The sequence below is a fragment of the Spermophilus citellus genome (genome assembly GCF_964194105.1).
Source record: "Spermophilus citellus genome assembly, chromosome: 12".
Classification (NCBI taxonomy): Eukaryota; Metazoa; Chordata; class Mammalia; order Rodentia; family Sciuridae; genus Spermophilus; species Spermophilus citellus.
The window spans coordinates 81,677,499-81,702,789 of record NC_138198.1 but is presented as its reverse complement, the minus strand read 5'-3'; the positions used below and the strand labels follow the sequence as shown (position 1 = coordinate 81,702,789).

Here is a 25,291-nt window from a genome sequence, read left to right as displayed (position 1 = left end):
ATAAATAAGCAGGGCACAGTGGCACATGACGGTAATCAATCCCAACAGCTCAGGAGGCTGAGGCAGGAAAATCACAAGTTCAAAGCCAGTCTCAGCAAGTTAGCGAGGATCTGAGCAACTTAGCGAGACCCTGTCTCAACATAAAACATAAAAAGGGCTGAGGATTAAATGCCCCTAGGTTCAATCCCCAGTTACTAACTAACTGAATAAATAAATAAAATAGATTTAGGGTTAGGTTTAGGATTAGGGTTAGGATTAGGGTTAGTGTTATGGTGAAGGTTACGGTTCTTGTTACAGTTAGGGTTAGTGTTAGGGTTAGGGTTAGGGTTAGTGTGAGGGTTAGGGATAGTGTTAAGTATAAAGATAGGTTTAGTGTTAGGGTTAGGATTAGGGTTAGGGTTACTGTTAAGTAACATAAAAAGGGCTGAGGATTAAATGCCCCTAGGTTCAATCCCCAGTTACTAACTAACTGAATAAATAAATAAAATAGATTTAGGGTTAGGTTTAGGATTAGGGTTAGTGTTACAGTTAGAATAAATTTAACCAAAGAAGTTAAATTTGATGACAGAAATTGAAGAGGATACAAAAGTATAGAAAGACATTTTATATTCATAGATGGGACGAATCAACACTCTTAAAGTATCCATACTACATGTAAGATTTGATATGAAATGTCCAGAACACCTCATGTGTTGAAGGCTTAGTCCCGATGCAACAATGTTCAGAGGCTGAAGCTTTTGTGAAATGACTGGATCATGAGGGCTCTGACCTCATCATTGAATTAATAATTTGATGGAATTACTGGGAGATGGGACATAGCTGAAGAAACGGGTCCTTGGAGGCATACCTTTGTCCCTATCCCCTTCCTCTCTCCACAGCTTTCCTCCACCACCATTTCTACGTTGCCTTAGTAGAAATGGAGTCAGACAACCATACACTAAAACCTCTCAAACTATAAATTAAAATAAATATTTTCTCCTTTCTTTTTCTCAGGTATTTTGGTCACTGTACAAACTAACTAACACAACACCCAAAGCAATCTACAAATGCAAGTCCTATCAAAATACCAAAAGACATACCACATGATTTCATGTGAGAATAGAATGATGGTTACCAGAGGATGGGAGAGTAACGGGGAGAAAGGAGTGAGGAAAGGCTAATCAATGGTTATTAAATTACAGACAGAAGTAGTTCTAATATGCTATTACACCATAGCATGACTACAGAAAAAAATAACATAACTGGATATTTCAATAAGCTAGAGAAAAGGATTTTGGAATGTTTCCTCTACAAAGAAATGATAACTATTTAGGAGACAGGTGTTTATATTCTTTTTTGGTGGTACTGGGGAATCAAACCCAGGGCTTTACACATATTCCCAGCCCTGCTTACCCTAATTTAAACATTATAAAATGCATACATTAATAAAAATTTTACATGGTACCCAACTAAAATGTGTGATTTTTGTGATTTTAGTATTAGTTAAAAAAAACAATTTAAATAAAAGAAAAAAACAAGTTAGATTTACTGATCAAATAAAGAATATATATGAAAGCATGCCCTAAAATATTTTTACAAGAACGTTAATAATTAAATGAAGACAAAATTAAGTATAACAAATGTAAATGTGCTTGACAGAATATAAAGGAAATCTGACTCTATCTTTAAAAAAATTTTGAAATTTCAACATCAAAAAATTATTTGTGACTTATTACAAATCTGAAAAATTATTGTTTTGCTGTAATTGATATCTATCCAATAAAGCTAAGATGTCACAAGAGTTTTGGAAAAGAAAGTAATACTTTTAAATTATAGCTCTCATCTTCTAACTCTAGCATACTTAAAATCAAACAAAAATACAAAGAGGTGGCAAAACAGCCCTTATAACACAGTGAGGATGATTCAAATTGCCACATCAACTACAACCTCTGGCACTGAACATAATACTGGTACCAGCATGTAACCAATAACAAAACAAAAGTACAATAACTATGCTAGAATGAAAACAGCCCATTTAAAATATGGCTTGAGCTCCACTCCTTTGGGTTCACTCCACAGGCTCAGAAGGTTGACAAGGAACAGGGCTTGCGGGGAGGTGGGTAAAAAATATATGTGTGTCTCGTAAAAAATAAGTAAAACATGGCTTGCGTGAATGAAAAAACTATAGCATCACCTATGAAAAGTTACAAACATATAACCTCTAATTCATCTACATTACAAATTGTGAAATAGTCAACTTTTACAGAAGGGTACAAGTTTAGATTAAATGTTTTAAAAAGAGATTAAAGAAACTATTTATAAAATTAACTAAAAGATATTTAAAAGATGTCATATAATCACATTTACATGGAGAAAATTCATTAACATTTCCCAAAACAATTATCACTTAAAAAAAATCTATAAGTTTTGTCAGTCATAAAATACAAAAGAAAATGTCAATTTTTTTTTAAGTGCACACTGAAGAATGCCTGGTGCCTACTTTAAAATACCTTAGAGAAACAAGAAAAGGGGAATAGATAAAACACATGTAGCAAAATCTTAATTATCTAACAAGGAAAAATCTTAATAACTGTTGAATATAAGATTCATTATAACTATGCTATTTTTTGTGTATGCTTCAAAATAATTTTTAAAATGCTCACATCCACATCTGGTCTTTTTAGCAAATCTTCCACTTTAGCAACATCTCCATTGGCAGCAGCCTTAACTAATTCTTCATTGAGGTCACCAGATTCTTGAGTTTCAAATAATTTCTTCAGGAGTTGTGAGAGTCTTTCTGCAAAGCATCAAATAAAGCTGCTAATATAGGAGGATCTCGAACCTTAACTACTAAAAGATAACTATTATCCATATTCCTATAATCTTTTCCTATTTTTTATTTCTATCATTAATGTTATTTTTTGTACTGAGCTATAGACAACTACCCACGCAAGTTATATAATTACTAATATATGAAGCTACATTAAATTCATGCCCATAAGCATTCTAAGTTTTCTACAATTCATGTGTTTCAAGTTATAATTGTAGAAAAATAGAGTTACATACTAACAATAATTCAAGATTTAGAAGTCATACTGAAGATACTATGAATGAACTCTAGGATGGGAATATGACAATGATACAAACTTCCTTTTAGATTTTAAGTAAACCACAGTGCCTCTCGAAGCTCAATATTACAGACTTTAGAATTAATCAAAATATCAATGATTATGGTACAAAAGTAATGTGATCTCTGTAGTATACTGTGATATGCTTTAGGGGCAAAGCAATTTTCAGCTGAAAAAGGACATCTAAATGCTAACAACACACTTCATTAACTGTCAATTTTTTGAGGAAAACAAGAACTCAGGGATAAATGTACAACTTTTTCATACGACTTTTTTTCTAAATATAATAAATTAATAAAGGAACTACCAACAAGTTCTACTCCTTAACTCTTGAAGTAGCTACTGGAAAACAGAGGAATCACAAACTGGAGCTACCCTTCACTCTTTTACTTTGCACATGGTCAGCATGAGATGCCACCCAACCTCAAGGTAAAAACAAACATTATTTGATTTAAACTTTAAGTACACTAGCAAATTACAACAGGAAATAAAACAAAAGAAGAGAAAGGAGAAAACAGCACAAAAATAAAAGTGGAGGTCCCCTAACATTTTCATTTTATATTTCTCCATTTACAATTATGGCTTTATCTTTTTACCTAAATGACAACAATGTACATGTAACATGTTGTAAAATGAACTGAGTTTGTGTACATAAAGCTAGAATACAAGAAGAAAAGACTTTGGAAACAAGTCTCTCCAAGTATCCAGCAAGTTCACATTTTAACATGGTTTTCTACTTATTATGGCATGTATTAATAACTCTTATTAAGTGATAAAGAGAAAAATATGCTAATATTTTAAAATATCCAGGAAGAAAGCCAGTTGCTAGCAATAATGTCGTAAATAAAGAAAAAAAATGAAGCAGTTTAAGAAGTGATAGTTCTTTGACAGAAAAGTTCTGACTACAGTGTAGAATATTGAATTTCAGGTTAAGAAGCCCCTGATAAACTCAAGAAAAAGCACATTATTTATGGAACTTTTCCAGAGAGTACTTCAGCCAGAATAAAGTTTGCTTATCACAAAAGAGAAAAAGAAAAACCTTTAGTGAAACTTTAAAAGATGGTCAGAATTCAACTGAGCCTATGTAATCTGGGAGAAAGCCAAGCACACATACATCATCATCTATATATGAGAACTGAGGAAATTAGCAAAGGTTCTAATGTAAACCATATTACTTTGTTTTAACCATATTTTGTACTGGTACATATTATATAATATTATTAGTTGTCCATGCATACAATATTATTAGTCATACATGATGGTAAGATTCATTATTACATATTTATACATGCACACAATATAATATAATCTGGCCAATATCACTCCCAGTATTTCCCTTTCCCTTCCCTCCACCCGGTCCCTTTTCTTTACTCTACTAATCTCCCTTCAATTTTCATGAGATCCCCCACCTTTCTTTTCATTTTCCTCCATGGCTTACAGATACAAAGAAGAATGAAATTGTACCATTTGCAGGAAAATGGATGGATAGAACATTATATTAAACAAAATAAGCCACTCAGAAAGTAAATCATACTTTTAAAGAAACAGTGCAAAACGTACCACCAGATGCATTGCTAATGGCTGATCCTGCAGATGCTACCTTGGAAACTGCTGCTGGATTATAAGTCCAAGATGTTCCACAAACTTCCACTTTTAAATCACTGTCTGAATAAATCTGTTGTACGCGGCCAACTTTACCTAAAGTCTTTTCAAAAAACAGATAAGATTCATGTTTCCAAATACATATCATAAAATAAATCAGTGTGCGTGCACACACACACACACACACACACACACACGCGCGCCCAGTACTGAGAATTGAACCCAAGGCTTCATCATGCATACTAGGAAAGCATTCTACCACTGAATTACATCCCCAACCCCTTCTATTTTGTTTTAAGAATGGGTCTCACTAAGTTGTCCAGGCTGGCCTAAAATTTGTGATCTTCCACCTCAGCTTTCCAAGTACTTGTGATCATAAGCATATGCCAACACAAAAAGTTAGTTTTTACATTTTAAAGTATTGACTTTACCTGCCAGGAGTGGTGGCACACACCTATAAACCCAGCAATTTGGGAGGCTATGGCAAGAGAATTACAAATTTGAGGTTAGCCTGGGAAGCTTAATGAAGCCCTGTCTCAAAACAGAAATAAAAAGACTGGGGATATAGCTGAGTGGTAAAGTGCGCCCCTGGTTTCTATCCCCAGTACCACACACACACAAAAAAAAGTATTAATTTTACTTGTTCCTAATTTCAAATATTTTAAAGGATATCCATTTTCAAATGGGTTATGTATTAGTTACAAACCTGAAAAAATATCTTTAAAAGATATTTTTAAAAGTATTACTTAATACATTAATACAACCTATATAAAAATATTTTAGTAAATACCATTACACTTCCACAAGTATATAAAAGGTCATGATAAAGTCTAACTTGTTCATAAAAACTTGTTTTTATATTTAACCCTTTTTTAACCCTATATCTTGAGAACTTGCAAATCAGGTAGTCCAAAATCATGATCAATATAGCTTAGAAGAGGAAATAGGATTTCTTAAAAACAAAAAAACCACGACTTAATCCCCCAAAACTCATAGAAGTAAAATAGTTTACATCTATGTTTTTCTTTTTGTTTGTTCATGTTTTGGTTCTGAGGATTGAAGCCAAGGGTGCTTTATCACTGCCCACATGCCCAACCCTTGTTAATTTTTGAGATGGTCTCACTTGCAGAGGCTGGACTTTAACTTGTGAACCTCCTGCCTCAGCGTCCCTAGTCAATGGGATTACCAATGTGAGTCAACTCACCAGGAAGTAAACTTGCTATTTTCTATATTCATGTTTTGGAATCAGATGATTCAAACATAGATGTAACCCAGGCATAGTAGCACACAACCTCTAATCCCAGAGGCTATGGAGGCTGAGGCAGGAGAATCCTATGTTCAAGGCCAGACTCAGCAACTTAGCAAGGCCCTAAGCAACTTAGTGAGACCCTATTTCAAAATAAAAAATAAAAAGAATTGGGGTATGGGTCAGTAGTAAAGCAGACCCTGGGTTCAATGCCAAGTACCACAGGAAAAAAAGAAAAAGAAACAGGATTATTTGATTTATGAGGTTTCTTATGATCCTGTGTTTGGTCAGTGAGAATCCATTCAAGTTAACTGCTGGTCTTCTTATTTTTTTTTTTTTTGGGGGGGGGAGGGCGGGGGACTGGGGATTGAACCCAAGAGTACTTAACCACTGAGCATTATATTCCCAGCCCTTAGTTTCTATTTTTTATTTTGAAGCAGGTCTCACTAAGTTGCTTAGGGCCTCACTAAATTGCTGAGGGTGGCCTTGAATTTACAATCCTCCTGCTTCAGCCTCCAGAGTTCCTGGAATTATAGGCACGCGCCACTACATCCAACTACTGCTGATCCTTTTAATATAACCTTAGAAATCTTTGATGGCAGTCTGGGGATATAGCTCAGTTGGTAGAGTGCTTACCTTGCATGTACAAGGCCCTGGGTTCGATCCTCAGCACCAAAAAAAAACAGAAGAAATCTTTGATGGCTTCCTTGCTATCTAATATAAGGCTCATCTTCAATTCCTTCCAATGGGCTACCACTAACCATTTCTTCAAAGAGATTCTTAACTAAAGCACAAGGATATTTCAAAACCACAACATGGGCACTGAGGTTGATTATTACTACTAGAATGCTCACTGTTTTCTAGGTCTTTTCATTGACAGAACTGAGCAAAAAGGTTTTGTTTTTTTTCCTTCTTTGTTTTGTTATATTTTGAAAGACAAATCATGAGATTAAACATTCTTCCAATTTGAATCAAAGAGACAGAGTTTTTATTTTATCTCTTCTATATCATATACGTATTGCCCTTCTCCACTTTGATAATTCACTGGGGATAAAAATATTATGATGTAAGTATTCATTTGATTTTTTGTCACATACAACAATCTCAGAATAACAGCATCAAAACTACTATATAGAAGAAGAGTTCTGAAAATTATGTATTTCTTTTTCATGCAGTTTATATATATTCCTTCTGTAAGGATATAAACACAAATTACTGTGTTTTAAAATCACATGGAATGGGGGCTGGGGTTGTAGCTCAGGAGTAGAATGCTCGCTTAGCACATGTGAGGCCCTGGGTTCGATCCTCAGCACCACATAAAAGTAAATAAATAAAATAAAGGTATTATGTAAAACTACAACTAAAAAATAAATATTTTTTAAAAATCACATGGAGGGGCTGGGAGTTTATAGTTCAGTGGTAAAGCACTTGCCTGATATGTTTACGCCCTGGGTTCCATCTGCAACACACACACACACACACACACACACACACACACACACACAAAATCACTTAGAATTTTCCCTTCTCCATGGTTATGCCAACCGAGGAAATATATTTAGATTCATGTATTTTCTACATGTAGGAAAGAGTCTTCTTTTTAAATTCAATTTTGTTTTACTATTATATAAAATGTGAATGCTTTTAAATCAAATACATAAAATAAGACATATTCAAAGATGTATCCCTTCTAACCTTGGTGCCCCATATCCTAGCCTCTTTTAATATAGGTAATTTTGGGGGTAGAGGTGGGGGTATTGGGACACTTAACCACTGAGCCATATCCCAAGCTCTTTTTTTTTTCATCAAAGATAGAGTCTCCCCAAGTTGCTTGGGGCTTCACTAAGTTGCTGAGGCTGGGTTTGAACTCACAATCCTCCTGCCTCAGCCTTCTGAATCACTGGGATTACAGGCATGTGCTACCACACCCAGCTTCATTACTTTTCTTATATAAAATTTCTATTGTAGTAACAGTTATTTACACTAATTCATTTACATAAATACACATATGTGTACATATATATCTCCTTATTCCTTCTTTTAAAAAACATATACATTTATAGATGTATAGATGTATGTATAGATACATATCTCTTACCCTATCTCTTTTAATATTTTGATTTCATCCCAGTTCAAAACTAAACTAAACTAAAATACAACCAAACAGTTTATTGATCTTTCCATAAGCTCTCTTCATTACCACTCCAGTTTTGGATAGTTATACTTTACTTTGTTAAAACATACAGTCATTATGTTCTCTCCCCTTTCCATCAAAATTGTCATTTAACCTTAGTCATTTTGGTTGTCTTAAGACTCATTCCTAAGATTACTCAGAAAGGACTGATGGAAATAAAATTCTGTGAATTTTTACATCTTGATAGCAATCTGCAGCTATTACACTATAAAGTTACTTTGGTTAAATATAAAATCTTCAGTTTAAAATTTTCTTTCCTAAGTATCTTAAATAAATGTTATTTTCATTGTTTTCTGACATAATATACTAAGATCAGATTTTTTTCTTTTCTTTTTTCTTTTTTTTTTTGTGTGTGTGTGTATGTGTGCATATGTTTTTACTGAGGATTGAACCCAGGGCCTCACACATGCCAGACTAGCACTTTACCACTGAGCTACATCCACAGCCCTTTTCTTGTTTTTATTGTGAAACAGGTTCTCTCTTTCTGCCTTGGCCTCCAAAGTAGCTGAGATTAAAGACATGTGCCACGGCACCCAGCAAGATCAGATTTTTTCTTAATAGCAAAACGATTTTCCTTCAAGACAAATACTTTGGTTTTTAGCCTAGAAGTCCAAGAAATTTTTTTCTTTTCTTAAAGACTTTCCCAGAATATGGTTCATTATCCTATTGTTCTGGATCAGTTTTCCCAAGTATGCAATGTACCCTCCCTCTAATGTTTAGTTTCAAATTCTTAATTTCAAAAGTATTCTTCTAGAATCATAGATTTTAAGGCTGAGGATGTATCTTGGTAGTAGAGTGCTTTCTTGGCCTGCTCTAGGCCCTACATTCAATCCCTACCATTGCAAAAAGTAAAACAAACAAAATGAAAAAATGTAGCATTTGTTTCATTCCATTTGAGTTTTGGTTTTCCTTTTGGAAAAGCTTATTAATATAGCTATATTGGGTATTCCATGTTTGCACTTCTGTGGAATTTTTTTTTTTTTATCTTTTTTATTGTTAAAATTTCCTACTTCTTGGCCGGGGGTTGTGGCTCAGTGGTAGAGTGCTTGCTTCACATATGTGAGGCACTGGGTTCGATTCTCAGCACCAAGTATAAATAAATAAAATAAAGTCCATCAACAACTTTAAATTTTTTTTTAATTTCCTACTTATTTCCTTCTTTTGCTCTATTTTTCTTTAAATATTTTTGTAGTTGTAGATGGACAGCATACCTTTATTTTGCTTATATATATATATATATATATATATATATATATATATATATATATACACATATTTTTTTTTTTTAATATGGTGCTAAGGATCGAATTCAGTGCCTCACACGTGCTAGGCAAGAGCCTGCCACTGAGCTACAGCTACAGCCTCAGCCCTCCTTCTCCTGCTCTTAAGACATTATCTGTTATACTTATTTGCTCTGTGTTCCTGCCAATAAATTAGTCTCCATTTCTAAAATGACCTTTTTGGGGCTGGGGTTGTGGTTCAGTGGTAGAGTGCTCACCTAACATATATGAGGCACTGAGTTTGAGCCTCAGCACCACATAAAAATAAATAAAATAAAGATATTTTGTCCACCTACAACTAAAAGATTTTATATATATATATATATATATATATATATATATATATATATATTTAAAAATAAAAACTAAAGTGACCTTTTCTCATTTTAGCACATTACTTCTAATTGTTATTTCTTTTTTTTATATCCTGTCATTTTCTTAATTTCTCTTAGTTCATTTGGAATTACCAGATTTTGGTTACATTCAGTTTTCTGTGCACATTTTTCTAGTATATTTTCATTGTATTTAGAATTATTCTCTTTTCTCCATAATAATTGTGTACTAGGATTCAACCATGATCCCTGCCACATTCTATGTGGACCTACTCACTCCTTTGTCTGTTGTTAATGAGCATTTGGTGAAAATGTATTGAATGAATAATAAAATTAAACTGTACTGTATGAGAGGAAAGCTAACCTCAGATGATTCAGATTTTGAGACCCTTATAGACACAGGTCCCAAAAGCAGGAAAGCTGCGGTGGAACTGCTGGAAACTGAACGAGCATATTCCTATCTCATTCAGGGTCTTGGTATCATGAGAGCCTCTACTGCCTAACACCATATCACATTCCCCATTGTACTATATCAAAAATATTAACACAAGACAGGTGTGATGGTACATTCCTGTAAAATTAGCTCCTCAGGAGGCTGAGACAGGAGGATCATAAATTCAAGGCCAATCTTGGCAACTTAATGAAATACTCTCTCAAATATGAAATAATAAGGTAGAAGATGAGGCTCGGTAGAAGAGCATCCCTTGGTTCAATCCTCAATACCACAAAATATAAATTTAAAAAAAGATCAACCACATCCCTTTCTGGACCTTCTCAGGCTAATTTAAGAGAAATAAATTAGAAAACAATTTCTAATTTGTTTTCTCCTTTTTTTTTTTTTTTTTTGGTACTGAGTATTAAACCTAGGGGCACTTAACCCTTAACCACTGAGCCACATAATCAGCCCTTAGTTTTTAAGACAGGGTCTCATAAGTTGCTCGCTAAGTTACTAAGGCTGGCTTTGAACTTGCAATCCTCTTGCCTCAGCCTCCTGAGTCACTGGGATCAAAGGCATGAGCCACCACACTCAGTGCTATTTCTAATTTCTAAGTGCCAACGGAGGTACAATTCTAAGAAGGTTTATGCCTCTTTTGTTTCCAAAATCAATTTACTTTAAAAAGCTACATAAATAAAGTGTAATCTCTAGCCCCAAACTATCTTATATACTTACTGGAAGCATTGCTTCAGCCCATTCACCATGTCCTCTTTGTAGAAGTTTAATTCTTTCCAGATCATAGCAAACTTGCACAAGATCACCCACTTGAAACTGTGAAGTCCCTCCTTCTGCACCCTGCGCAGCATCCCCACTTCGGACAATGTTTGCTTTAGTGAGAACAGCAGGATTGAAGGTCCATCTATAAAAGCAAAGCCAAAACTCAAAATAAGTAAACTTACTTATTTTTAATTTTTTTTTTGTAGTTGTAGATAGACAGAATGACTTTATTTCTGATATGGTGCTAAGGATCGAACCCACTGCCTCACACATGCTAAGAAAGCACTCTGCCACTTAGCTACAGCCCCAGCCCAGTAAGTTTACTTAATTTTAATACATTCTTCAACACTACAGGGAGAAAGATCTTATACACATCAAGAGTAAAGAGATGGGGCTGGCGATGTGGCTCAAGCGGTAGCGCGCTCGCCTAGCGTGCGTGTGGCCCAGGTTCGATCCTCAGCACCACATACAAACTAAGATGTTGTGTCCGCCGAGAACTAAGAATAAATAAATGTTAAAATTCTCTCTCTCTCTGTCCCCCTCTCTCACTAGCTCTTTAAAAAAAAAAAAAAAAAAAAAGAGTAAAGAGAGCCTTTGCAACTACCTTCTGAATGATCTGTATCTTTTTTATAATTTTTCTTCATGTTATAATTTTATTATACAAATTTGGAAACAGAGTCATATGTGATCTCACCACCCTCTGGATATTTTTAAAAACTGCTAGTGGGGCTGGGATTGTGGCTCAGTAGTAGAGCGCTCGCTTAGCATGTGCAGGATCCAGGTTCAATCCTTAGCACCACATAAAATTAAAGACATTGTGTTGTGTCCATCTATACCTAAAAAATAAATATTTTTTTTTAAAACACTGCTATAAAATACATGACCATTGTTAAACTCAAACATTTCAGAACCATGTAAAGTGAAAGTTCCATATCACACAAACATACCTGGATCATCATTACTACCCCACTAGAAACCATTACTAATTCTCTATTATGTATCCTTACAGATCTTCTATCACTATGCTGAATGATATTCATAAAGCTAGAGAGCTGTTATTTTCCATAAATAGGATCATTGTAGACATACATAAACATATCATTCTATTATTTTTTTCTTAGTGCATCTTAGAATATTTACTTTACAATGTGAATCCAACTACAATGTACACCTATAATGCTAAAAAAAAAACCCTTCCTGATTTAAAAAATATATTTCTTTATAATTCCAAAAGATAGGAGGATCCAAGATGGTGGGCCAGAGGGAGGCAGCATTCTGTGTCACTCCAGGTCTCAACTAGTGGGAATACTGCTTCTCTTAGAGTGATAAAGTACCTCTACACAGCTTCTCTCACACAGAAATCACCAATGCTATGCCCTGCGCAGGGCTCTGGGCCTCAACGTTAGAGCAGGACTCCCAACTCCCAACTACTAGCCCACGCAGGGCTCATTAGTGCCTTAGCAGGACGCATCAGCACCAGCGCAGAACTCCTAGACAGAACTCCCAGACGCCGCTTGGCTCCCACGCAGGACACTCAGCTGCTACCCACCCACAGGAACTCCAGCCACCACTCCCCGCTGGACCCCCATTTACCAAAAATAGACCCAAACTACAAAAGAGTGCACCATTTCCCCAAAACATTGCCAATCTCATAAAAATACTATCTTGTTTTAATTTGCCACGCATGGGTATTTTCCATAATTGTAATCACTGTATTAAAACAAATTTGGATTCTGACTTCTTTACAAGCATTTTTGGTCATCAATTACAAATTTATTTATTTATTTATTATTTACAAATTTATTGACCATAAAATATAACTTTGAATAACATTCAGAAAAATGCATTTTTGAAATATAAAATTATAATGTACTGAAAAGATATATATTTTTTAAACTGGTGCATTACAATTATAATTGTAAATATAATTGTAATGCACCAGGGGATTGTTGTTACCTATTGGTACATGCACACAATATATAATGTAACAATATAATTTGGCCAGTATCACTCCCCAGCACTTCCCCTCACTCCCTACCTTCTACCTCTTGCTCCCCTTCCTCTACTGATTTCCCTTTGATTTTCATGAGATCTGCCCCAATCTTTCTTTTCCTTTTCCTCTCTAGCTTCCACATCAGAGAAAACATACAACTCTTAACCTTCTGAGTTTGACTTATTTCGCATACATAAGCATTTTTTGAGGTTGCTACCATCTTCATAACCATCATTTTAATGACTATTAAATATTCCATCAAACAGAAGTGCCACAATGTATAACAAAACTCTTTCCCTAATTCCACACTGAACTCCAAAGGAAAAAAGATCCCTTATCAGAAAAGCTTCTACAGTATTGATATCATCTCATTTCTTCTTAATTCAACTGTTTATTAGCATACAAAAGATTCTGAGATCACAACATAAAAGTCTGTTAGTTACTAAGTTCCTATAATCACACAAGTAAACTTTTTTTACTAAAGCAATCCCAAAGAGAAAATGCCTTCACATAGTTAAGAATGAAATAAACAAATGTTTATTTTGTCTTAACCACAGTGCTCTTCACCTCATTCTCAACACTCCAAAATGGTACTGATTCAACTTGCTCTCTCTGCCTGAAGTGTTTCCCTGTCCTAGTGGAATCTAGTCCATCTTTTAAATTAACTATAGTTGGGCTGGAGCTGTGGCTCAATGGTAGAGCACTTGCCTAGCATGTGTGAGGCACTGGGTTTGATTCTCAGCACCACATATAAATAAATAAAGGTCCACTGACAACTAAAAATAATATATTAAATTTTTTTAAAAAAATAAATTATCTATAGTTTTCTCTCTAAAGTTTTCTCTCTCTTCTTTTGTGCCATCAGGATACCCTGCTTACCTACCTATATTATTTGTATCATTTTATTATAGTTATTTCCAGTTTGTCTATTTGAACACTTCGAAGGGGAAAACCTTCAAAGCAGAAAACCATGTCTTAACTGTCTTTGTAATCCTACTAATCATAGGGTCTAATACAGAATAAGTACTCAATTTCACTGAAAAAGGAACAAAATGATTATTTTTCTGGAACTCACATGCCAAATTACTGTTAATATTGTACTGTCCAAGAAAGAATTTTGAACAAGAATGAATTCTGCAACTAATACTAATTTGTGTAATATTTCCAAACAAGAGAATATTTAACACAAAAAGTATGAGTGAATACTAAATGGAACTTACATTGTGTCCTTAAGATTTTTCTTTCTTTTTTAAAAAAATTATTGAGATATAATTCATATAGCAAACAATTCATTCATTTAAAGTGTCATGCAGTTATTTTTAGTATAAAAGTTGTACAACCATTACCACTATCAAATTTCATTTTCATCACCTCATAAAGATATCCCATAACTATTAGCAGTCACTCTGCAATTATCCTTCAACCAGCCCTTAAAAAACTAGTAATTTACTTTGTTTTTTTGGTTTTGCTTATTTTGGACATTTAATAGAAATAAAATCACACTATGTGAATTATTTTTCTGGCTGACTTCTTCCCCTAGCACATTTTCAATATTCATCTATATTGCAGTATCCCTGTATTTTATTCCAGTTTATGAACAAACAATATTCCACTGTACAGCTATATCACACTTTTGTTTACCCATTCATCAGTTAATAAGCATCTGAGTTGTTTCTACTTTTATGAATAATAATTTTATGAAAAATAATTTTATGAGTAATAATTTTATGAATAATAATTCTATCAACAGTCATCTATAGATTTTTGTGTGTACATGTTTATAGTTCTTTTGGATACATAGGAGAATAGAACTTCCGACTCATACAATAATCCTATATTCAAATTTTGAGAAAGTAACAAACTCTCTTCTAAAGTGATTCCATCATTTTACAATACCACCAGCCATATATGATGGTTCCATTTTCTCCATACCCTCAGTAACATTTGTTTTTGTCAATTTTTTTTTTATTCTAGCCATCATAGTATATGAAGTGGTAACTCATTGTGGTTTAGTTGATTTTTTGTTTTTAATACTCTCTTCAGGAAGAGAGTATTAAAACATTGTTGTTCCATGTTTAAGAATTTTCACTGATGACAGGAAATTAACACTTTTAGATACTCTCCCACAAAGCGCAGATCAGCTCCTGAATCTTGGTTTTTACAGACATATCAACATATTTCTCTCCAATATGGACAATCATCCCACTCATAAATGCTGGATTAATCTTAACCTCCAATTTCAATACTTGGCCTTGACTTAGGAAGCTCTTCAGGACTGTCTTTAACTCAGAAGGATTAGCTTCCACTAAAGGAGACATGGTGGTCACTGTAGAAGGTACTTCTCCACGGTGCACACTCATAATTATAGAAAAGGCAGAAATGATGCCAAGGGCATTGTTTAGGAGACCATTTTCAGCAAGCAAGTTTACAGGTTAGATATAATGCGAAAAAAAAACTTTTTTGCTGTCATGTCATTTAGACTTTTCATTTTGATGGAATGCTTACTATAAGGATTCAGAATAGAAGCAGCCACTTTGGGTTCCTTCAGGAGTTGTGCTACTCTCAACAACTGCTTTTCTACTTGTTCCAGTTAATTCTGTTTAGATGCAGCAGAATAAAAGCAGTGGCATAGTGACCTTCAATGCCATGTATCTGAACAGGTGGCCTTCACAAGTTTGGTAAATGGTCTGACCACAGATGTACTGAAACATTGTACCTGCTGCGAGAGCCAGGACGCTTCTGGGGCATCCTTCCTTCTCCCAGGTGGCTGCAGATCAAACCCCCTCTTTGTGGTGTTGAGCTGTACTTCCCTAATAATATCCTAGTACGTGAAGCAGTATCTCACTGTGGTTTTCTATTTGTATTTCCCTAATAACAAGTATCTTTTCATGAGTACTCTGGGCAGATCTATGTTCCTACATAATTAATATAGTAAGGCGTGTCACCCCTGATATAACTATTTGGAGAAAGGGCCATGAGGGAGGTAATAAAGGTTAAACGAAGTAATATGGGTAAAACCCTAATCTGATAGAACTGGTATCCTTATAAAATTAAGAGACACCAGAAATCTCTCTTTAATCACACAGAGAGGAAAGACCAATGAGGACACAGTAAGAAGGTAGTCACCTACAAGCCAGGGACAAGAACTCACCAGAAACCAACCTTGAAAACACTCTTATCTCTTGACTTCTAGCCTCCAGAAGTTTAAGAAAATAAATCTCTGTTGATAAAGACACTAGTCTGAAGTATTTTTTTATGGTAGCCCTAGTCAACTAATACAATGAATTTACTGGTCATCTTCTATAGCTTCTTTGGAAAAAAATGGCTATTCAAATCCTTTCTCTGCCCACTTTTCAACTGGGTTGTCTTTTATTGTTGAATTTTTTTTTAAGAGAGGGAGAGAGAGAGAGAGAAAGAGAATTTTAATATTTATTTTTTAGTTTTCGGTGGACACAACATCTTTGTTTGTATGTGGTGCTGAGGATCGAACCTGGGCGGCACGCATGCCAGGCGAGCGCGCTATCGCTTGAGCCACATCCCCAGCCCCTATTGTTGAATTTTAAGAATTCTTTTTATATTCTATATACAAGCCCCTTAATAGTCATAATATATAAACATTTTCTCCCATTTCATGAGTTTTTACACTTTTTTTTTCTAGTGCTGAGGATCATGCATGCTAGGCAAGCACTCTACCCCTGAGCTATATATCTCAACCGTTTTTATTTCTGATAGTCTCCTTTGAAACATCAAAGTTTTCAATTTTAAAGCCCAATATATCTACTTTTTCTTTGGTTGCTTCTGCTTTTTGGGTCATAGTTATAAAACTATTGTCTAATCCAAAGTCATGAAGATTCACACCTATAATGGACTATAAAAGACTTTTATAGATTTAGCATTACACTAAGATATACAATCAAATTTATTTTTCAGTGATGGGGATCAAATCCAGGGTTTCATGCATGCCAGGAAGGTACCCTACCATTGAACTACGTCTCGAGCCCTCTATGATTAATTTTTACTTAATAACTTGTATACGGTATGTGGCTGGGGTCCAGTGTCATTCTTTCGCCATGCAGACATCCATTTGTTCTAGCACCATTTGTTGAAAAAAAAAATTCTTTCCCCCACTGAACTCATTTAAAAAAATATTTATTTTTTAGTTGTAGTTGAACACAATACCTTTATTTATTTTTTTTTAATGTGGTGCTGAGGATCTTACCAGAGCCTCACATGTGAGAGATGAGCTCTCTACCTCTGAACCACAACCACACACACACACCCCCTCCACTGAATTATCTTAACACTGGCCCAAAATCAAGAGACCTGCTGGAGATGCAGCTCAATGGTACAGCACTTGCCTCACTGGCATGAGGCCCTAAGGTTTGATCTTCAGTACCACCTAAAAAAAAAAAAAAATCAACTAACTTAACTGCAAGGGGTTATTTCTGGATTCTCTATTCCATCAATCTGTATATTCAACATTTATCACTAACACACTATCTTAGATATGTTTTCAATTTTTAAAACTGGGACACATGAGATCTCCAACTTAGTTTTTTGGTTATTCTGGATTCCTTGAATTTTCTCATTAACTTTAGTATCCGTCTGTCAAATCTCTGCAAGAAAAAAAGGCAACAGAATCTTGATAGAGATTATTTTAAATTTGAATATTACTTATGGAAATACTACCATCGGTTGTGGCTTGAATTATTCCTCCTGCCCCCAAAATATATATTGAAATCCTAATCCTAGTAACTATTGATGTGACCTTATTTGTAAGTAGGGTCTTTTGCAGATGAAATCAAGTTAAGATGGAGTAATACTGGATTTGGCACATGTCCACACTCCCAAGAAACTCAACATCACCAAGAGGAAGAAGATCTGGTTTGTGTTTAGCTGCAAGCGCCTTCTGATTATCTTGATGAGCTCGCTCATGTTGACCTGGTCGGGCACAAGGAACTTGGTCTTGTCCAGGCCAGGCAGCTGCTTCTCACCATTGTATCTTGGTGGGATGCTGCTCTCAGATGAGTTGCATGTCTTCTGCTCTTTGTTAGAAGGTGTGGCGCTGCTTAAAGGTCTTCTCCAACACCATGGTGCTGGAGGTCCCAGGCCCAGCAGCTGCTTATCAATATTTTTTTGTTGCTTCTTCTTTTTTTTTTTTTTTTTGTTACTGTAATTTCCTTAGTTTGTTGTTTTTGTTGTTTGGTTTTGTTGTACTGGGGATTGAACCCTGGGATGCTTGTTCCTGCTGAGCTACATCTCCAGCCCTTTTTAAGGTAAGGGCAAAATTGCCAAGGTTGGTCTTTAATTTGTGATCCTCCCAACTCAGCCTTCAGCTCCCTGGGATTACTGGTATGTGCCATCACACCCAAATTCTTTAGATTTTTCTATAAACAAGATTTCATCACCTGTAAACAGTTTTACATCTTCCTGTCTCTAGCTTCATCCTTTTAGTTCTGTTCCCCTCTAACTGCCCTCATTAGAACCTCAAGTATAATGTTAAATATAAGAGGAAAAGGGGGGGGAGTATTCAATCTTTCACCATTAAGTATGATTTTATCCATGGATTTTTTTCTAGATGCCCTTTATCAGGCCCTTTAATATAGCCAAAGAAATTCCATTTTGTCCCTAATATGTTTAGTGTTTTTAGTAACAAAGACTATTAAAGAGTTTTGTCATACAAGTTTTCTGCATCTATTGATATGATTCCACATGCCTTTAAGATTTTGACACAATTAGAGCTAATTCCATACTTAAGCAACTTAATGTTAATTTGTTTTATTCTGTCAAAGACAATTATTCAATGCAACTACTGCTTTTACTTTAAAATACAATATACTAGTAAACGGGATAGATTTTGGCCCCCAAGGCCAAAATAAAAGGCATAGGCCCAGACTCAAAGAAACTCCAGGAAATCAAATTTTAAAGAAAAAAAATTAAATAGACAATAGGAAATATAAATATCAGGGAGGGTGGAAGAGGAGAGGTAATAAAAACATATTAACTCAATAGTCATAGGCTGCAGGAGAATTAAATCCACATAGATGAAGCAGCACATAAAAAGGTGCAAAAGTGAGGAAATACATGCGACTTTACATTGCTGATAAGACAGTGCATGCGTCCACGTCTAAAACAAGGAAGGGCTGCACTAGCAAGAGATGACACTAGAGGGCCAAAGGATTTGTGATGTTACTTCTCTCATTCATTGTAGATGATACAGTCCATTATGAACTGGGACCTGTTGCTGATATAATATATTCTACTCCTGAAGGAAAAATAAAAAATATATAGAATTTTATATCATAAATATGTAAATTCACATACTTTACACAGACCTCTTGCTTGTTTCTCTCTGCCTCACCAACATACTCTGCATTTTAATCTCCCACCTAAGAGCTAGTTGTTAACAAGTCTTTGACTACAGCACATTATTTGCTTTCTTCTTTTTCTCTACATACTAACTTTGTCATTATCAAAAATTGAGAAATATTACTAACCTATTGCCACTTGGATACTGTACTACAATGTCATGGTCTTCATCAATGCCACAAACAGTTCCAGTTGTAGTTAAAGTCTCAAACATTCCATCAGTCCATCCTCCATGACCATGTTGCAAAGACTGTACAATTTCTAGGTCAAGATCTATATTCACCAGGTCACCAATCTGCAATCCCCCAGGATTCCTGTTGCCATTCTGCTCACCTATAATTTCAGAGGTAATTTAAAAAAGAAAAGGGGAAAAGAAATTCAACACCATGCAACAGCATTTTGTATGTATTGTGATTACTAATTCAATCTCTTGCTATAGCTCTATTCCAACTTTTTTTTTCTTTAATCATTTGGTAGTTTTTTTCTTTCTAGGAATCTGTCCATTTGAACTACTTTATCCATTTGTTGGCCAACATATTAGTCTTATTATTTCCTTACAATCTTTTATTTTATGGAATAAGTATTTTATTTCTGATACAAAGTAACTGTACAACCCTCATTGTTTTACAAAATTATATATAAGAGGTTATGAGGGGAATGGGATAACAAACATGGAGGGAAATGAATTACAGTAGATGGGGTAGAGAGAGAAGATGGGAGGGGAGGGGAGGGGGGATAGTAGAGGATAGGAAAGGTAGCAGAATACAACAGTCACTAATATGGCAGTATGTAAAAATGTGATGTGTAACCGATGTGATTCTGCAATCTGTATTTGGGGTAAAAATGGGAGTTCATAACCCACTTGATTCTAATGTATGAAATATGATTTGTCAAGAGCTTTGTAATGTTGTGAACATCGAATAAAAAAAAATTTAAAAAAAAAAAAGTAACTGTACATATATATGATGTGTGATGATCAAATCAGGGTAATCAACATACACATCAACCTAAACATTTATCCTTTTTCTGTGGTAAGATGATTCAAAATTCTCTCTTCTAGCTATTTTGAAATATACAACAAATTATCAACTATAATCACCCTACTGTGCTACAGAACACTAGAACTTATTCCTAACTCTAATTTTATACCCATAGCCAACCTCCCTCACAACTGCATTACGTTTTTTTAGGGGGTAGGGAGTACCAGGGATTGAACTCAGGGGCACTTAACCACTGAGCCACATCCCCAGCCATATTTTATTTAGAGACAGGGTCTCGCTGAGTTGGTTAATGCCTTGATTTTGCTGAGGCTGGCTTTGAACTCGCAATCCTCCTGCCTCAGCCTCCCAAGACACTGGAATTACAGGTGTAACTGTGCCCAGCCACAACTGCATTACTTTTAAACAAGAAAAACATCTAGATATTTTAGTTCTAGATTTCATCTAATCTTAAAATGTTTTAAAAATTCACTTTAAGTATAAGATTCTAGAACCGGGAGTTTTAAAAACAGAAAGAAAAGAAACAAACATCAGACTTCAAAAACTAATAATTTAGGAAAGGAAAGTAACTCCAAAGGCAGAGCACTTGCCTAGCATGCACAGTCCCAGCACCATAAAAATGAACAAACAAAAAATTGTAACGTGATGGCTTACTAACAGGTAAACGAGCAAGAGTAGACTCTATAAAGGGCTATATCACCTATATCAGAACACAACATTCTGGGTGTTGAAAATATTCACTTTTCTGCCTGGATGACTTATTGACTATCACTGCACCAAAGCAAAAGTACCCAGAAAATTTAAAAAAAAAAAAAAAAAAAAAAAAAAACCTGGGTTTGTTCTTGTTTTATTCCTCTGAAATGCTTAGTATTATTTTTTGAACAAGGAGATCTTGTGATTTTTGTCTAAAGAACTTTTTTTTTTTTTTTTTTTTTTTTTTTTTACATTTCAAAACTCATTCCCTGGATTTTCGAAGTTCTCAAAGACATTTTGATCATAAAATACTACGCTTAAGGGAACCAAAATGTGCATTGATTCTGCCTTTTTATTTTGAAGGCAAGAAAAAAGTTTCTGAAAATAAAAGAAATTAATGAGCTCATCAAAAATATAAGTATTTGTCTACATTTCCCTTTTTTAAAAATGTAAGGTGTGCTACAAGAAAATGGCACTTTTTCACAAAAAGGCAAGTCAATGGTTTGGAAAGAGGAAAATATAGTTCAAATGAGAAAGGAAAGCATTCAGAGACTAAATATTTAATAAGAAGAGAACTGTAAATGTCAATTCTGGTAACACTAAAGAATCTATAAAATGAAAAGTAGTTTGGGTTTTCAAATTTTAGTGACACATGACATTATATTTACTGTATTAATCTTGGAGCAATTCCTTTTTTTTTTTTAGTTGTAGATGGACACAATACCTTTATTTTATTTATTTTTATTTGATGCTGAGAATTGAACCCAATGCCTCACACATGTAAGGCAAGCATTCCACCACTGAGCTACAACCCCAGCCCATGGAGCAACTCTTAATATAAGACTTTTACAGAAACTGTGTAAGGAATTTATAATCACTAAATTCTATTCTATTCGTCAAATTCTATTCTCAACAGAGCACAAGATACAACATTGATGCAATCTAATGCAAAGATTTAATGATATAAATTTATAATTAAAAGATAAATTTTTCAAATATAAATTATGACATAAACAGAATATCAATTCTCAAGACACGACAACTTTTTCTGGGCCTACAGAAATCATTTAAAAAATGAACAAATGCTTTAAAACTAAAATAAAACTAAAGAAGTGTTTTTCTAAGTATCAGTAATGGAAATTAATTTTCTTAAAGTCTAACTTCTGATTTTATGAACTCTGAAAAATTATTTTGAAATCTTCTCTAATCTGCTAACTCACCTAGCACAGGGCAATGATCTCTGTAGAAAGAACCTCCTTTGGCATCTTGAACACACTTCAGATCAGACTAAGAAGGAAAAGAAAAAACAGAAAATCACGTATGAAAATATGTGATACCTGAAACAGACAAAATATGGCATACCTGAAACAGACAAAAATTTCAGTCCACAGGTACCACAGAAGAGTAGCTCTAGGTTGGTTAACAAGCACACTGAACGCTGCTTTCAAAAACACCTATCAAAAATTATAAACTTGATCTTCAGATACTTTCAAGATACTTTATTAACTTTTAGCTTTCTAATTTGAAAGATCAAAGTGAAAACTGAATCATCAACACTGTATTTCAAAAATACACACCCAAATAAGAATTATTAACAAATACCTGGTATTTGAAATGTGCGTAACACGTTCAACTTTAAAGATACTTTTACCAAAAACAAACCAAAATTTGTATCTCATTTGACACTGCCAATTACTTATGTAGTAAATAAGGAAAGTGAGGACAAGAAGTAGAAGCAATTAACTACATAGCAGTACAAAGTAGGAAAAGATGATACCAAATCCATTTCTTTGATTCCTCGTCTTCTTAATTTTCCTATTTACTTCAATGTTAATCCTTACTTCACCATAACTTGGTTAGCTGAATTAAGTTCCTTACCACTTACTTTTTTTTTAATATTTTGTTGTTGTTGTTGTTGTTGTTGTTGTAGATGGGACAGAATGCCTTGATTTTATTTGTTTATTTTTATGTGGTACTGAGGATTGAACCCAGTGTTTCATGCATGCTAGGCAAGCGCTCTGCCACTGAGCTACAGCCCCAGCTCACCACTTATCTTTTATAAGGAAAAAAATATTAAGCAATCTGAATGGGCATGCACCTGAGGTACAATAAAAAGTACACTGTGCATGAATAGATACAGCATAATAAATTCAATTATTATGTATAATTATAATGCAAATTTAATAAGTATAGAAAATGTGGACTTAGAAGAGCAATCCTGGGCGTTACTGTGAAAATTTAGAAGCAAATTTATGCCTAATAGTACTAGCATATAGAAAAGGTGATAAGTATCTTATTCCATTAAAGAACGGAAGCTCCTTTATATATGTATCACCCCCTACTGTGCCCCCCCCACACACACACAACCCAACTCTCTTATAGCTTCTTTTACACCAGATCATTAAATGTCACTCAATCCTGGCTAAAGTGACATAGAGATATTTTAACACAGCAATTCCACTTCTAGGAATCTATCCTAAGGGAACATATGCAAAACGTTCAAATAAGTATACAAGGATGTTTACTGACACCCTGCTAAAGCAATAGCAGGAGGAAGATACCCAACAATAGAAATATCATTAAATAAATAATGGTATAATTTTTAAAGGAACTACTCTACTCAGTCCTCAACCAATACTACTTATTTAGTACCTGAGCACAAATAGCACAAAAGTTTTCATCTGAAGCTAATTAATAATAAGACTCCTACAAAAATTCACAGTTTAAAAACTGGGAGAAGCATAAAGATAACGAAAAACTAGAAATGGATGATATATTCAATGATATAACTTGGCAAATACAGTATTTGTGTAAATTTACATAGCTGACTTTTATATACAAATAAAATATACTAAGGGAATAATGGATATTTTTCTCATTTCCTAATGAGAAACCCAAGGCAGTAAAAATAAAATTTAAAAAATTCTTTGGTGCTAGGCATATAACTTAGTAGTAATGCTCTTGCTTAGCATATACAAGACTCTAGGTTTGATCCCCAGCACCACAAAAAAAAAAAAAAAAAAAAAATTCTTTGAAGGGAAATGCATTCAAAATTAAAAAGGATATGAAAAGCCAGGCCTGGTGGCACATGCCTGTAATCTTAACTACTCAATAGGCTGAGGCAGGCAGGAAGATTGCATATTCAAGGCCAGACTGGGCAACTTAGTAAGGCCCTGCCTCAAAATAAAAAATAAATAGCCAAGTTGTAGCTCGGTGGTAACATGCCCCTGGGTTCAATCCCCACTACCAAAAAGAAAAGAGAAAAAAAAAACTATGAAAAATATTAAAATCCAGCATTAATTAAACACTTTAAAATTAAATATCTAAGTCAATGTATGAACAAAGGTCCATGAATTACAGAACTACAGGACAATACACTGAATAAATCTCCCTTATTCTCCTGAGCATTTAGGTAATTCTAGGTGTTTCTCAGTTGTTTTTAATTGTCAACTCTATACTTTCTAAAAATACAGGAAAAAATTCTTAAAAATAATTTCAACACTTACCGTAATTAATATTTTTATCAGCTACCAGATCACAGAATACAAATATACTATAAAACTTCATTCTAATACTATTTTCCAGGTCTATGCCAAGGATTAGTTTTACAGATTATTTTAAATCATTTTTATATCAATCTCCAAAATGCAAGAAAAATATCTTTTTGATAAATTTTAGTAAATACCCATAAATTTACATTAAAAAGGGATCAATCTACATGATCAATATATAGTCAGGTACCCAAACTAAGGGCAAACATCATATTTACTATTCAATAGTTTAGACAAACACAGTAAAAATGCAAAGGTCTTGCAAATTTATTAAATTCTCACTTTACAGAATTCCTTCTTACTGTGTATTCATGAATCACCTGACCATATTACAACAGAAGGGAATGAGAAAGAAGCACAAGGACTACTATTTCCCTTCTTTCACTCTTCTAAATTTAATCTGTTGTGTAACTTTACTACTTACCATGCCCTCAAAGCCAACTCTGTAGAGGTTCTTAGCACCATTATCCCAGAGAACATACGCTGCACTATGTGGGCTTGATGCACTCCAGTCTTGGATTTCCGTTACCTAACCAAAGTTTTGGAGAAAAGAACTTTTTAAAAGGGGTGAAAAGACATTAATTCTTTTAGTTGTTATATTTAAATCTTGAAAATTGTTTCCCCTATCAACTGTGTAACATGATCATAAAAAATACTTATTTTCTAAATATGTCACTTCTATCAAGATAATTATTAAAAACATTTTTCCGTAA

General features: G+C 34.3%; 1 protein-coding gene and 1 pseudogene across 3 annotated transcripts in view; both read right to left on the bottom strand.

Moving 5' to 3' along the window:
* Positions 1–25,291, bottom strand: part of MIB1 (MIB E3 ubiquitin protein ligase 1) — a 143,663-nt gene that overhangs the window by 77,471 nt on the left and 40,901 nt on the right. For both annotated transcript variants that reach the window (XM_081262806.1, XM_081262805.1), the window contains exons 4-9: positions 25,003–25,107; positions 22,248–22,314; positions 19,465–19,669; positions 10,933–11,116; positions 4,668–4,812; positions 2,643–2,776 (exon numbers count right to left, since the gene is read on the bottom strand). In XM_081262806.1, coding sequence (XP_081118932.1) covers positions 2,643–2,776; positions 4,668–4,812; positions 10,933–11,116; positions 19,465–19,669; positions 22,248–22,314; positions 25,003–25,107 — 840 coding nt within the window. The remainder of the gene's footprint in view (positions 1–2,642; positions 2,777–4,667; positions 4,813–10,932; positions 11,117–19,464; positions 19,670–22,247; positions 22,315–25,002; positions 25,108–25,291) is intronic.
* LOC308632058 (ATP synthase subunit O, mitochondrial-like) lies at positions 15,079–17,902 on the bottom strand (annotated as a pseudogene). Its single transcript has 2 exons — positions 17,834–17,902; positions 15,079–15,788 (listed from the first exon to the last, which is right to left on the bottom strand). The product of its transcript is annotated as an ATP synthase subunit O, mitochondrial-like (transcript).